Genomic DNA, 13,935 nt, shown 5'->3' on the forward strand with positions numbered 1-13,935 from the left:
ATCTCCTCCGAAGCACAAATAGAGATCTCTTGAATTCAGTTCCATCTCAAAAGCATAGATGATGCAATTTATTTGACACAATATTATGTGGCTGAGATGGCTCCACTAGAATCCGCACCATTAATGTTTGATCTGATTGCCTAGAATAGTTTTTCTATTTTTTTCGCACAATATGTACGGATTATATACTAGCCAGTCCCAATAAATTGAAGCTATATAAGGGACACAACTTTCAAGAAGAAAAAAACCCCTAAAGTATAGCCAATACCTTTTCTACACAATAATGTATCCCAATATATTAGTAATATCTAATCTCCTCGAGATGCCTAAACAAGACAACACAACATAGTCTCTTTGCACCTTGTATATCATATCACCCAATCTATCTATAGACAGTAATGCCCAAGAAAAGGCAAATGAACCGAGCCAATCCACAAGCACCCATCCCTTTCCTCCAATTCACTGATGGATCCAAACATCTTCCTCGCGATGTCGTGCACGATTAACTCTTCCAACACCTTCCCCTCCTCGCTGACCCTCAACGCAATCACCTGACTTCCAAAACGGCTCAGAAACGCCATGACACGCTGCACACGTTGGGGTGGCAGCTTCATGACCAACCTCCTCAACCACGGGAAAGAGGTGGACCACTCGGCTATCTTACCTCGCTTGCCATGGAGGCCTACCCAGAAGCCGCCTCTGGGGCTCGCCTTGATGTTGTCTGGGAAGCCCGCTAGCTGCACGAGTTCCTCGAGGGTTGAGGCCTTGGGTGTCTTAAGCCAGTATCGATGGATCTTGCAAGTTGTGGTCTCAGCGAGGAGAAGGTGTGATCCGTCTTCACTCATGAGAAGGCCGTTGGGGAATGCCAGGCCGTCGACCAAGACTTGAACCTCGTTGCTGTTAGGGTCATATTTGAGCAATCTGCCAGTGTCGTCACCGGATATGACAATGTTCAAGAACTGCCTGCAAATGAAATAAACGCTCACTCATTAGGTTAACTATAGTGGTAGTACAAATAATCTGTCAAACAAAAGTACTATCAAATACCCCCGTCCCAAAATAACAGCCTTAATTTTATACTAGTTCTAGTACAAAATTAAACTAAATTTAAGATAATTATTTTATGACGAAGGGAGTAAAAATCACGATGCTTGTGTGGTTGGAACGTCAAATTTGTCCTGGTTCGGGTGATATATCCATTGCATTTGAAACACGCCTAAAACTTGACCAAAATAAGGAGAAGAACTGAAGGGGGTGGCGTTGGGAAAGTGGCTACACCCAAATTCGATCCACCCCACGATGAATACTCCCTCCGTTTCGAACTATAAACTACATACGAATGTATTTAGACATATTTTAGAGCGTAAATTCATTTATTTTGCTCCGTATGTATTATATAATAAAATCTTTTCAATCATATATTTAGGAACGGATAGAGTAGTTGTAAAATCAAACCACTTTCGTTGGCGTTACCTTCTCTGGAACCTTGTGCTGGTCTCGGTGAAGTAGACCACTCCAGTTTCTTGGTCGATCTCGACGCCGTTGGCGAAGCTGAAGGGGTTCCCAGGCTGTTCAGGCCCAACCAGCCTTGAAACCTTATCCCCGGGGCTGACAACTCTCAGCCCAAAATAGGAATCTGCGACGTACAAGTCGCCAGTCTTATTGTTGAACTTGAGGCCCAGCGGGCGCCCACACTCGTGCTCCTTCATCACGTCCTGGGATCCTCTGCAACTATCCAATCTGCAGATCACACAATTGATCAGCTTAACTCAATAGTTATTTCGCCTTGATGTTAGGTAAATACAGATGATGTTCATATTCAACTCTATTTCACTTTCTCTACGACTATACAGAAGCAACGATACAGCATTGCACCCCACCCCCCGCATATCTGTAATCAAAATTTTACGTCGTTTCGTAGTACCATTGTAGACTGCAGTACTTCCTCTCGAATTTTTGTCAAAAAGACCACTAGCCGAATGTTATTGTCAAAAAAGACCACATGCGGTATGAAATGCGAGAAAAGACCCCTATTTTTCGTGGCGGCAGGCGCGCCAGGTGACGCGTGGCACCTGCCGCCACGGGCCGAGGCGGCTGGGCCCCGCCGCCACCCGGCAAGGCGGCCGGGCAGGTGGCACCTGCCGCCAGCACCCCAGGCGGCCGGCGGGATGTTGTGCATGCCAGCATGCATGGCCGTGCATGGCGGTGGCATGGCCAGCTAGCAGTGCACGGCCTGGGCAACCTGCCGCCTGGAGTGGTGGCGGCAGGTGCCACCTGCCCGGCTGGCCGCCTGGCCGGGTGGCGGCGGAGCACAGTCGCCTCGGTCTGTGGCCGTAGGTGCCACGCGTCACTTGGCACGCCTGCCGCCACGAAAAATAGGGGTCTTTTCTCGCATTTCATACCGCATGTGGTCTTTTTTAACAATAACATTCGGCTAGTGGTCTTTTTGGACAAAAATTCCTTCCTCTCTGACCAAATAAAAAGAAAGTTCCTTTCTGACGGTTGCAAGCTGCAGCTATCCTGAAAATTAAAGGTTGTCGCGCTGTTACTCGTCCCCTACATTCTCGTCAGAATGCGACCTATCAGAATACAGTGCTACAGTGCTACACACGTGGTACATATGTAATACTTTGTTGTTCCGCCAGTCATGATTTATTGCAGTATGCTAGCTATCTGAATTTCTGGCATGGTCGGATTAAGATGCTGCTTAAAAGCAGCGTTGTTTTAACAAAGGAATGTGATCGTTTTGTTTTATTATTATCAGAAGATCACAACATGTACAATTCCCTGTGTATCTACGCTAATCACCTCTGGCATCCTTGAAAAGAAAATTCGCCTGTGATCTCGTCGAATACCTAAACCAGATTTAATATATGGTTACCATACAAACAACATATATTCTGTACCAGTACATTTTAATTGAAGGGCTTGAAAAGATGGTTGAGTTTTTTTTTTCTTCCTAAAACATGACTGACACTCATATAATTCATCCACGATAATAGCAAGAGAGTATCTATCTGTCCTGTTAGTAGTTAGAGCAACTCTAATCGAACGACCCATTTCATCCACACGTGCTCGTTTGGATCCTCGTGGACAAAAAATAAAAAACAAAAACCAACGCGCTGACCCAAACGAAAACAGGTCTGTTTTTTTGTCCGTCGTGACCCATTTGAGGTCTATATTTGGGCAGCATTTACACCGGCCACGTGCCTCGTCCGCGTGCTCCTTCCCCGGGCCCGCCGGTCGACTGCACAGTCTCCTCTTTTTTATCCCCTTTCCCACCCGTCGTCAGTAAGTGCACAAACCCGAGGTTGGCGTCCATCTATCCCGGTCACCTTGCTCTCTAGCCCCCTCCCTCCTCAACCCAGTAGCACATCCACCGGCGGGGTGTCTCCTTCGTGCCGGTGTGGAAGGGCGAGTGGTAGATCTGTGGCGACGGTGACGAGATTTGACGCATCCTGCCGATGGGATTTGGCGCATCCTGCCGGCGGCGGACTGCGCTTGCTATGGATTGGCCGGGTACCGGTCCACCTAGTCTGGGCAATACCTCGGCGCCGCATGCAGATGTTCAATCCGCCTCTAGCCTCTCGGATCTGTACCGTCGTCGGTCCACCGGCAATGCCACGGCCGACCGACGCCCTGGCTCGGCCCTGGCCCAGAGGCTTGCCGGCTCACGATTGCCGTTTATAAGTGCGACGACTGTCCGTTGCATGTCGTCCGATGCATTTTCTGAATGACGGAACATCCCGGGTGTTCATCAAGTGTAGAAACGATGGGATATGCTTTCCGTGCGCCCTTTTGCTCTTTGATTCAATGGAATTTCGATAGCTTATTTGCTCAATTTTATGTGTAGGCCGGATACAACTTTTGGTTTTGGGAAAAAAATACATCGATCTATTGAATGAAATTTGTTAGATACCCATACACTTCTAGCTAGAATTAAAGCTATAAGTGAAAGTAAAGAAGAGACTAACGGGGGAAGCAATGTCCACTTTTTAGAATCAAAGAAGAAAGACGTTGTTAAACTCAAGAATCCACACATCAACAATGAAGACACAGAGAAGATCTTAGTCCAACTTGTAGGAACAGTTAGAAAAGTTGGACAACTTTTAAAATGTCTAATTATGATTCTTGTTTTTTTTGGTTTTGTATTCGTAATGAATAATTGATGAAAAATATATGTACTGAAATGCATTTAATGACATAAAAATTACGTACAAAAATTATGTGTAATAAAAAATGAATACCGGCCAGCCATGACGATAATAGTCGGGTCCATTCGTTGGACACACGACCGATTTATTTATGACAAAAGACGGACATACCGATCCAAATAAATAAAACACGGGTAGAACTCACGCATTTGCTTGGGTTGCGCGGTTGGAGTTGCTTTTAGTTTCCCCGGGAAAAATCTTGATCCAATTGGTAGTTTGCCACGGGTGTGGGAGAAAGGACAGGGAGGATTGCTACGTCAGACGGTGATTGCCTTTCGCCTTCCGGTGAAGAGACGGGGGAGGATAACAACAGTGAAGCATTTGGTTGCTTGTACGCGCGTGGAGCCATCGACAATTCTGCCTCCGGCAGCTAGCGCGGCAAAGCAGCAGCAGCCATACCGTGACAGTATGACGTGACATCATTACCAAACGATTAAGCTATCCAGCGGTACTAATTAATCATAGTCGCCGTAGTAGTACGAGTAGTACGTAAGGTGACCTGACGTCGGTTTCCGATCGAGCGGATGCTCTTACGCATAGGCATAGGCGTGCCGTCAATCAGAGAGTTAATTATAGTACAAGGAACGAACTAACTGCTCTACTGAATTGATCAGAAGTTCAGAACTGGATCATGCAAAGCACCGTCAACTGAACTACTAATTCGTTCCTCTCAAAGAAAAGTAGGAATAAAATGATGAGGTTGCTCTACTTTGAGGGGGGTATGTAGGAGGAGGGTCATGCAACGCATGCAGATGCAGTATGGAATCTGAGAAGCAAGATGACATGGTAGTGCGGAGGCTTACAGCTCTGGCGCGGCGGCGGAGGAGTGCTCGACCCAGCGGCCCTCCTCCGGGAGCCACCGGATAACCCTCCCGTCCGACACGCCCGCGTACGGGCCCTCACCGCCCACGCCGAAGGCCACGCTCTCCGGCCCCGCGGCGCCGCCGTCCACGGGGATCAGCTCCACGTCGCTTATCTCCACCACAGCCCGCACGTCGGCGTGCAGTGGTGATGACGACAGGATCGCCGCCGCCAGCGCCAACGCCACAGCCACCGCCACGAGCCTGCAGCTGATGGTCATCATGGTCGCGAGCCACGTACGCGGCGATACCACGATCGATGGAACGGAGGGGAATCTCCTATAGATGACGCTGGCGACAAGGGCTATATATGGTCGCCTGGCACGGCGACGCCCACGCTAGTTTGAACGGATTTAAAGGGAAGGGATGAGACCTGGAGTCCTACGTACGTATCGTGCACGATGCAGTATATTTCTTTCTGGTGTCCTGGTCTGGTCTCGTCTCGTCGTCGTTCGTGTATGGGCACTGCGCAGACTCCTATAGGAGACGCCGAGACTCCGGTGGCGCGCACGTCACTTATCCCCGGAGACGCGGGCGGCACACACGCATGACACACACCCTAAACTATGTCGCTTTCAATTGAGTAAACTCTGGTTTAAATCCTGAGGTCGGAAAGCTCGGCGCAAAGGAATCCTCACCTTCAAATCTCGCAAGTCTGTACCGTGTTCGATGTAATCCCGATGACCAACTCCCGGTGAGCCAGCTCGTCCAGTGTGCCCCTTCCTCTCACTTCTTTCCCGCGACGAATGAGCTCCCCTCCGTTGTGCTTGGTTGCGATGGCGACTGTTGAAAATATGAATAATTTAGCATATGATTTTATTAACGAAAATAATAGATAAACTATGACTATCATAGCAGTTATAAAACAAATCATGCATTTATACACAGAGTATACAAATAGCATCTGAAGTGATGAGTATGAAGAGAACATATATTGAACAGAAGCTAGAACAAGAAACTGTGGTAGGAGCTCAAACAAAAAGAACACACACGTACCGAGTTGCAGCAGCAACAACAACGGGATTGGTGTTGATGTCTGTTGGGAATTAGCACACATATGCACTTGTGGTTAACTAAAAAGTGCAGCAGAAACAGAGTAATGTCAGCACCGTATCATGTACTAACTTAAGGATCGTTGCTTAGCACAAAAGGAAACATATGCAGCAGAATATATGGAGGAGAAAATATTACTCAGCAGAAAACACACTATCAGACAAGTGTCTTGTAGCAGGAGTAACTTTTTGAACAGCAACAATCATCAACAAAAGAGACACAAGATTTTTACGTGAAAATCTTTCAACTTAAGGGAAAAACCACGGACCGTAGCCACGCAAATCCTCTTCCACTATTATCAAATGCGGGATCCAACAAGTTTCTTATCTAGATAGCGCTAGAGGATCGCATACATCAAGATTTGTGAATCTTGGATGACCACAACAAGATTTGGGGCTCAAGTGCTAGGGATTGAAACAATCTCATCAAAGATGGTGGAACGACAACTTGAAGGAGATAAGGTAGTGGATCTGAATCATCACAACCTTGGGGAGGAGCTCCCTTTACTTCTTACTTCAATCTTTCTCTTCTTCCCTTTCTTGCTTGGGTTTCTCTCTCTTCTTCAATGAAGGATGAATTGATTTTCATCACACTAGATGGTGACTGCTGGATGAAGGGTAAAGCATCCCATCCACTCATGTGCAAAGATCAAAATCACCCTAGATCATGATCCTAATTGGTAGTGGGATTCTGCACCTCTTTTGGGTTGCCTAAAAGGCCTCAATTGGTCATCTCCTCACAGCCCACATGAGAAGGATATCCCAACAAATCTCCCCCTCCAACTCATGAAGGGGGCACTACCATGTCCGCTACCTTGCAACATGCTTGTAGCATCTCATTTGGCAATATCTTGGTCATCATACTCAAACCATTATCGTCGGTATGGATCTTCTGAAGTTTCAGCAACTTGGAACTCACAACATCTCGAATCCAATGATACCTCACATCAATGTGCTTGGTTCGAGAGTGATAGCTTGAATTCTTAGCAAGGTGGATAGCACTTTGACTATCCCAAAACAAAACATGTTTCTCTTGCTTCATGCCGAGCTCTTGCAAGAAGTTCTTCATCCACAAAACTTCCTTGCCAGCATCAACTCCTGCTATGTACTCAACTTTTGTAATTAATGTAGAAACACATTTGTGCAATCTTGATTACCATGACACTTCCCCCTTCATACACTAGTGGAGAAATGGCTAGCCACAACTTACGTTGGTGGCGCCCAAATTTGACGTGACGCCAACACTAGTTTTTTCAAATAACGATGGCGTTGGGCAAATTGATTCGCCAGCTTTGTGTAGTTAGTACTGGCGTGGACTCAGAACGGAACGCCACGAAATGTGGGCCCTGCTCAGCTGAGCAGCCGAAATATATTGCTGACATAGGACATGGTGCGATGCCATAGATATATTATATGGTGTTGTCGTTTGTTACTCGTGAACGCCAGCACTAAGTTTGTCCTATATAAACAAGTGTCCATGGGTTCTCAAAGTACATTCACTTCCAATTGTTCTCCCTAACTAGTTATATGTCCTCTTAGTTATGGGCACATGTCGGCGAAACATGTCGAAACTTTGTGACTCCGCCGCCCTGGCCAAGATCCTTTCTAGCCGTGTTGGCTACGTCATGAGCTCCCCACGGCCAATACTGTCTGTTCTGTTTACGAATCATCCCACCGCAGCTGCGCGACTTTCATTCATTCGGGCAGCTATGCCACCAGCGTCGAAGATACCGGCCATGTGCTGCTTTGCGGCTCTCGACGCCCTGTTGATAATCATATGTCGCACGTAGAATGAAATCCAGAACGGGAGTTCTACATCTGCGCCAACCGTGGAAAGATACATATATGACCAAAAATACATCTTAATTTCTTTTCACATAATTTGCACAATTCAGCTCCTCTAGTGTCGCTCACATCAATATGTGTGTATATATATTGTGATCCATAGAAACCAGAGGAAACATATTGCTTCACATGAATATGAGTTGATCTCGTCTAGAAGTACGTAAGCGAGTTGCTCGACTACTCCATTGGACCACTGAGATGACAGATAGATGAGATGCAACTCAAGAACGATGTGATGCAAGGCCAAATCAAGAAATTCAGGATGCTTTGATATGCACTTTTAGCCGGTTGCACGCTTGGCCTTTTTCTCCCACCTGGATCGATGGCATCATTTCTTCTCGTGGCCATCATAACACTGATGATGTTCTTTGTCTAGATTTAGTAGTAAATTATAATTTTATTGTTAATTATCCTTATGTAATGTATATATGTAAGCAGACCAGATTAATTAATGAAATCTATGTTGTTCTCACTTTTAAACTTTTATTTTGATATTCTATATATATATATATTCACAACAAATAAAAATCATAATTAATAAAATAAATAACATAACAAATAACAAAATATAGTAAAATACATAGCAAATGGAGTTGACTACGTGGGCCAACGCTACCAAACACACCACTGCTTGTCAAATTCAACCATCCATATACAAAGTCGATCTATTCCCCACCCAAACACCCCCAAATCAATCCCAACCACCCAACTCCGTCGTCGCCGGCAACGACCAAGGCCCTGGCCATCGTCGCCATCTTTGACTCCACACCGCCATTTTTGTTTCCACCTTCACCGCTGTCGCCGTCGTCTCCGCGCCTCTACCGTCGCTACATCAAGGACCCGTCAGCCCCTCAGCTCCACCGCCATCATCATCTCTGTCATCGTTCCCTCGCAGTGATCTCCGTTGCTGTCTTTTCCATCGTCGCTGTCAAGGACCTGCCAATCCCATCGTCTCCATCGCCGATGAGTAATTATAGTTTTGAATTTAGTGTAGCTTTGTACTAGTGTAAAAGCATAGTGTAAATTCTTAGGGTAGTTGTATAGTGCATATTTTAGTGTAGTTTTGCATTTTCAAATTTTAGTGTATAGTTGTGTACTTCAGATTATAGTGTAGATGTGTAGTGTAACTTTTTAGGGTAATTGTAGTTTCAGATTTTAGTGTAGCTGTGTACGTAGTGTAAAATTTTAAGATAGTTGTATAGTGCAGATTTTATTGTAGTTTTGTAGTTTTAGATTTTAGTGTGTAGTTGTGTAGTGTAGATTGTAGTGTAGTTTTGTAGTGTAATTTTTTTAGGGTAATTGTAGTTTCATATTTTAGTGTAGTTGTGTAGTGTAGTTTTTTAGGGTAATTGTAGTTACATTGTACATATAGAGGTGTTGCAGGTACAGTCAGATGGCTCCGAAGTTTCATGGTGTGCGACAGAAGAGGACTAAGTAATATGCAACCATCACGAAGGACAATGTCGTCCACCAACTTGGACACTGGGATACCCTAGAGTTAGCGACGCGTGCGTACGATGCAAAGGCGGTTGAGTATCATAAGGAAAAAACGATTCTCAACTTACGTGATTGCAATGAGTACGCAGAGATCCTCGCGCCGAAGAACATAAGGATATGCACTAGGATTGAGGAGAAGGAGAACCTCTAGGTCGAGCAACAGTTGTTCGACCCATTAGTGACGGAGTGAGGTTGCTTGGGTCATGAGGATAGTTGCCTTGCTCGATGATTCTCCATAAGTTTGTTGAGTTGTCATTCAAATGAGACTTAATAGAAAACACCGAGTTAGCAAAATCACCCTTAACAAGCTTAGGAGGAGGACCAACAGGATTAAGACACGATGTGGGAACAGGTCCTCCATAGACCATGGGAGGTGGAACTGAGGCATAGGTTCCAGTCCCATCCTTTTCGAGAGGTGAGGAAGGTCGCATACCTTTAGCCGCTTCCTTAGAGGAATTGGCCTCCGAATCGGTGATGGTGGGTTTAACCACTAACGCCGGTTCGGGTGGACTTTTAATTCCTTCAGTTAACTCTTTAAGCATGGTCTTGACTTCGTTCATCAAGGACGTCTTGAGGGCGGCCATAGCCGTATTCAAGTCGTCCCTTGTGACCGAAGTCAAGTCCATGGCCTCGGGTTGCCCATGGGGAACTCCCTCTTCGCCTTCCATACTCTTCGGGTGGTGAAACCCTTAAAAAAGAGACGTGGCTCTGATACCAATTGAAAGGATCGATATGGTTGACTAGAGGGGGGGGGGGTGAATAGGCAACTACCAATTTTTAGCTTTTCTAAATAAATACAGAGTAGCAATCATAAAGGTTCACTAACCTGGCACTAGAAGGACAACCTATATGATGCTACGTAGTAACGAGTAATGAAGCACGTAGGAGATACTCTACAACACCAACATATACAAAGTAAAGGTAAGAGATAACCACAAGTGGAACTGATGAAGACGAGGATGTGTTACAGAAGTTCCTTCCCTTTGACAGGAAGTATGTCTCCGTTGCAGCGGTGTGGAGGCACAATGCTCCCCAATCAGCCACTAGGGACACCGTATTCTCCTCACGCCCTCACACAATGCAAGGTACCGTGATTCCACTATAGGTGCTCTTGAAGGCGGCGATTGAACCTTTACAAAAAAGGTTGGGGCAATCTCCACACAATTCTTGGAGGCTCCCAACAAGACCACGGAGCTTCCCCACAATGGAATGTGGCTCCGAGGTGACCTCAACCGTCTAGGGTTCTCAAACACCAAAGAGTAACGAGATCCGCAAGGGATTAGTAGGGGGAATCAAATATCCTTTGGTGGAAGTGTGGATCAAGGCCTTCTCAAGCAATCCCTAGAAAATCAACAAGGTTGATTGGCTAGGGAGAGAGATCGGGCTAAAATGAGCTTGTGGAGCAACAATGGAGCTTAGAGAGGTTAAAGGTAGGCTCAAGGAAGAAGGAGACGCCTTTATATAGTAGGTGGGGCAGATCCAACCGTTATCCACATACCACATAAATGCACGACCGGTACTACCGCTCCTCGAGCGGTACTACCGCTTCCCAGAGCGGTACTACCGCTCAGCTCCTCACCAACCACGGTAGTACCGGGGGGTACTACCGCGCCACCCCCGTCGTGGGAAAGTATGCGAGAAAAGGCCCGTCGGTGCGGTAGTAAAATAATACTACCGCACTGAGGGCGGTAGTACCGCCCTTGGAGCGGTAGTAAAAAAACTACTACCGTTCTTTGGGCGGTAGTACCGCTCCTGGAGCGGTAGTAAAAGTTTACTACCGCACATGGGACGGTAGTACCGCTCCTGGAGCGGTAGTAAAAACTTACTACCGCTCTGAGAGCGGTACTACCGTTGGTACAACGGTACTACCGCTTACCCTTTTTCACATAGGCAAGGAAAACACAATGGTGCTCCATTGAGGCTAAAATATGGGTGGGTGCATGAGGTGTGTGCGTGAGGATTCCACCCAAACCTTTCCGACGCGGACCCCCTCTTGGTAAGAAGACTTTCCTATGACTAAAACTAGGAAGAGAAATGTAGAAGAAAATCCGTCTTCGAGATCCTCCGAGGGGCGTCGAGTCATCTTGTGGCTAGAGGAGAATATTCTGAAATGTTGAGGACACAAGATTAGTCCGCACAACAATTGTCATCAATCACTAAAACCACTTAGGAGAAATATGCCCTAACAATCTCCCCCTTTTTGGTGGATTGATGACAATGTTGGATTTGCACAAAAAAATAGGGATAGGCATATGCAAACTTCAAAGATATCACAAGGGGGCTAGTTTCCTCTGGGTATGTGCATACCAACAACTAACCACAGAGAGAACACTCGCCTAGATTATATAGACTATGCCATCCTTACTACATACGTACGAGATATGAAGAATATTGAATCATGGCAAAGCATGTGAGCAAAGGAATACTGGCACAAGATACTATGTCTCACAGGTTAATAATAACATGATAAAACTGATAATACTGAGACAGAAGATAAGCCAGATAAAACATATATCTCACATTAAGATAGGATCTGACGACTCAGTCTCAACCATAAAGCAAAAGTAGCGAACGAAAGCAACAAAGTTTTATCAAACCAATAGACCAGAAAAACTAGAGAACGAGAAAATCCTACACTCTCCCCCCTTTGGCATCGAAACACCAAAAAGGCAGAGAGGAGCCCTAACAGCCAGGTGGTACAAACATCAGTCGGTGTCCTCCTCATCACGATACTCCTCATCGGAGCCATCATCGTTGTCCTCCTCCTCCTCGGATGCAGCCCACTGAAGACGATGCTTCTCCATCCATGCCGCCTCGGGGGTGATCTCACTCTCAGAACCGCTGGAGAAGGGTATGTCAAGCTTCCTCATGATCAACTTGTCACGCTGGCGACTCTCCTTTTGAGCAACATGTGTGCTATACTGGCCCTTGGCCTACATACAGAACATGGTCTTCATCCTGTCAGTGAGCCGTGTGGCCCAAGACGGTGCCGCGGATGTGTGGGAACCCTCACCCTGTCGAGGAGCCTCTGGAGGGGCCTCATCCTCAGCGCCTGGCAGATCGTCATCAGAATCCCTTGGGGCAGCCTGACGAGAGGAGGTGTTGGCCCATTTGTCTTTCTGACGCAGCTTGATGGGCTCATGGCGGACCCAATCACGAGCAACAAACTCAGCCCCGGGGAAGCTCTTGGTCCAAGTGGCCTTGATAAAGTAGAATAGGTAGGGACCGTAGATTGGGACCTTACGGTTAATGACTGCAGAGTAGAGTTCAATCCACATGACATGAGAAACATCAAGGGGCTGACACTGACGATTCTTCGCTTTCTGACACAAGAGAAGCATGTCTACCAGGTAAGAGTGCACCTGGTCCTTGTTGCCAACCCTGGGAAACAGCGTGTTGTGAAAAATCCGGTGCATCACATCTAGGAAGGGGTTCATGACATAGGATACCTCGCCAGTGGGGGTGTGCTTCACAAAGAGGTACGGGAGCAGCTTCTCCTTTGGAGCGGCTTGAGCCTTGGCATGGGGGCGCAAGCCAATAGCAGTAGTGAGGCCCTCATCCCTGACCTGAAGAAGATCCATGAAGTCTTTCCAGGTAGCAGTCAGCTGCATTCCATTGTTCATCCAAGTCATAGTAGGAGCGTCATCATGGTGAAAGTGCACTGTAGCGAAGAAGCGAGCTACAATGGAAATATCAAAATCCTGGTGAAACGAGATGAGGTCCGCAATCTGAAGTTGCTCCACCATAGCAATGGCCTCCCCAAAATAAGTCATGTCCTTCCTCAAATGTTCAAGATCTATCCACTGCACCAGGACATAGAGGTTCTTCTTTGATCTGAGAACGTATTCATAGATTAGGAATTGATCGCGAGTCCAGAACTGTTCATCGCCAGGGAACTCCTCCCTATTGTTGGCATATGGGTTGAGCTTGCGACGGTGTTGGAACTCGGCAAGCGGCATAGTGTTCCAGTTGACTGAGGGCTTCTTTGGAGCAGGCTTCTTGAACGAGCGCTTGGGGGCATTGGAGCCTTCAGACGGATAAGAGGAAGGTTGCTTGGAGCTGGCAGTGCGAGACGGGTTGGAACGACGGGAACCACCACCTGGGATACGCAAACAACACACAAAACATGAAAGAAGGGAGAAACAAGTCAAGGCAATGAACAAGAACGACCAAAAACCCCATAAAACACAATAGATCAGTGTGTGTGCACAAAGGGGAGCTGTAGTACCGCAGGTGGAGCGGTAGTAAAATTATACTATCGCTCTGGGAGAGGTAGTACCGCCCCGAGGGCGGTAGTACCGCTTCTGGAGTGGTAGTAAAATTTTACTACCGCTCTACAAGCGGTAGTACCGCTCCTCGAGCGGTAGTACCGCGCCACAATGGGCGGTAGTATCGCACGGGACGGCCTAATCACAGATCTAATCAAATTTGACAGGGAAAAACTTGTGGAGTAGATTGAAAACCGTA

General features: G+C 46.7%; 1 protein-coding gene across 1 annotated transcript; it reads right to left on the minus strand.

Annotated features, from left to right (window-relative positions):
• Nucleotides 1-232: 232 nt before the first annotated feature.
• Nucleotides 233-5,543, minus strand: LOC123398903 (protein STRICTOSIDINE SYNTHASE-LIKE 10-like). The gene is made up of 3 exons (XM_045093350.1): nucleotides 5,018-5,543; nucleotides 1,474-1,740; nucleotides 233-963 (listed from the first exon to the last, which is right to left on the minus strand). Exons 1-3 carry the CDS (start codon nucleotides 5,296-5,298, stop codon nucleotides 387-389), a joined length of 1,125 nt encoding a protein of 374 aa, XP_044949285.1. The 5' UTR covers nucleotides 5,299-5,543; the 3' UTR covers nucleotides 233-386.
• Nucleotides 5,544-13,935: the final 8,392 nt, after the last annotated feature.

The sequence above is a fragment of the Hordeum vulgare genome, chromosome 5H, assembly GCF_904849725.1.
Source record: "Hordeum vulgare subsp. vulgare chromosome 5H, MorexV3_pseudomolecules_assembly, whole genome shotgun sequence".
Classification (NCBI taxonomy): domain Eukaryota; kingdom Viridiplantae; phylum Streptophyta; class Magnoliopsida; order Poales; family Poaceae; genus Hordeum; species Hordeum vulgare.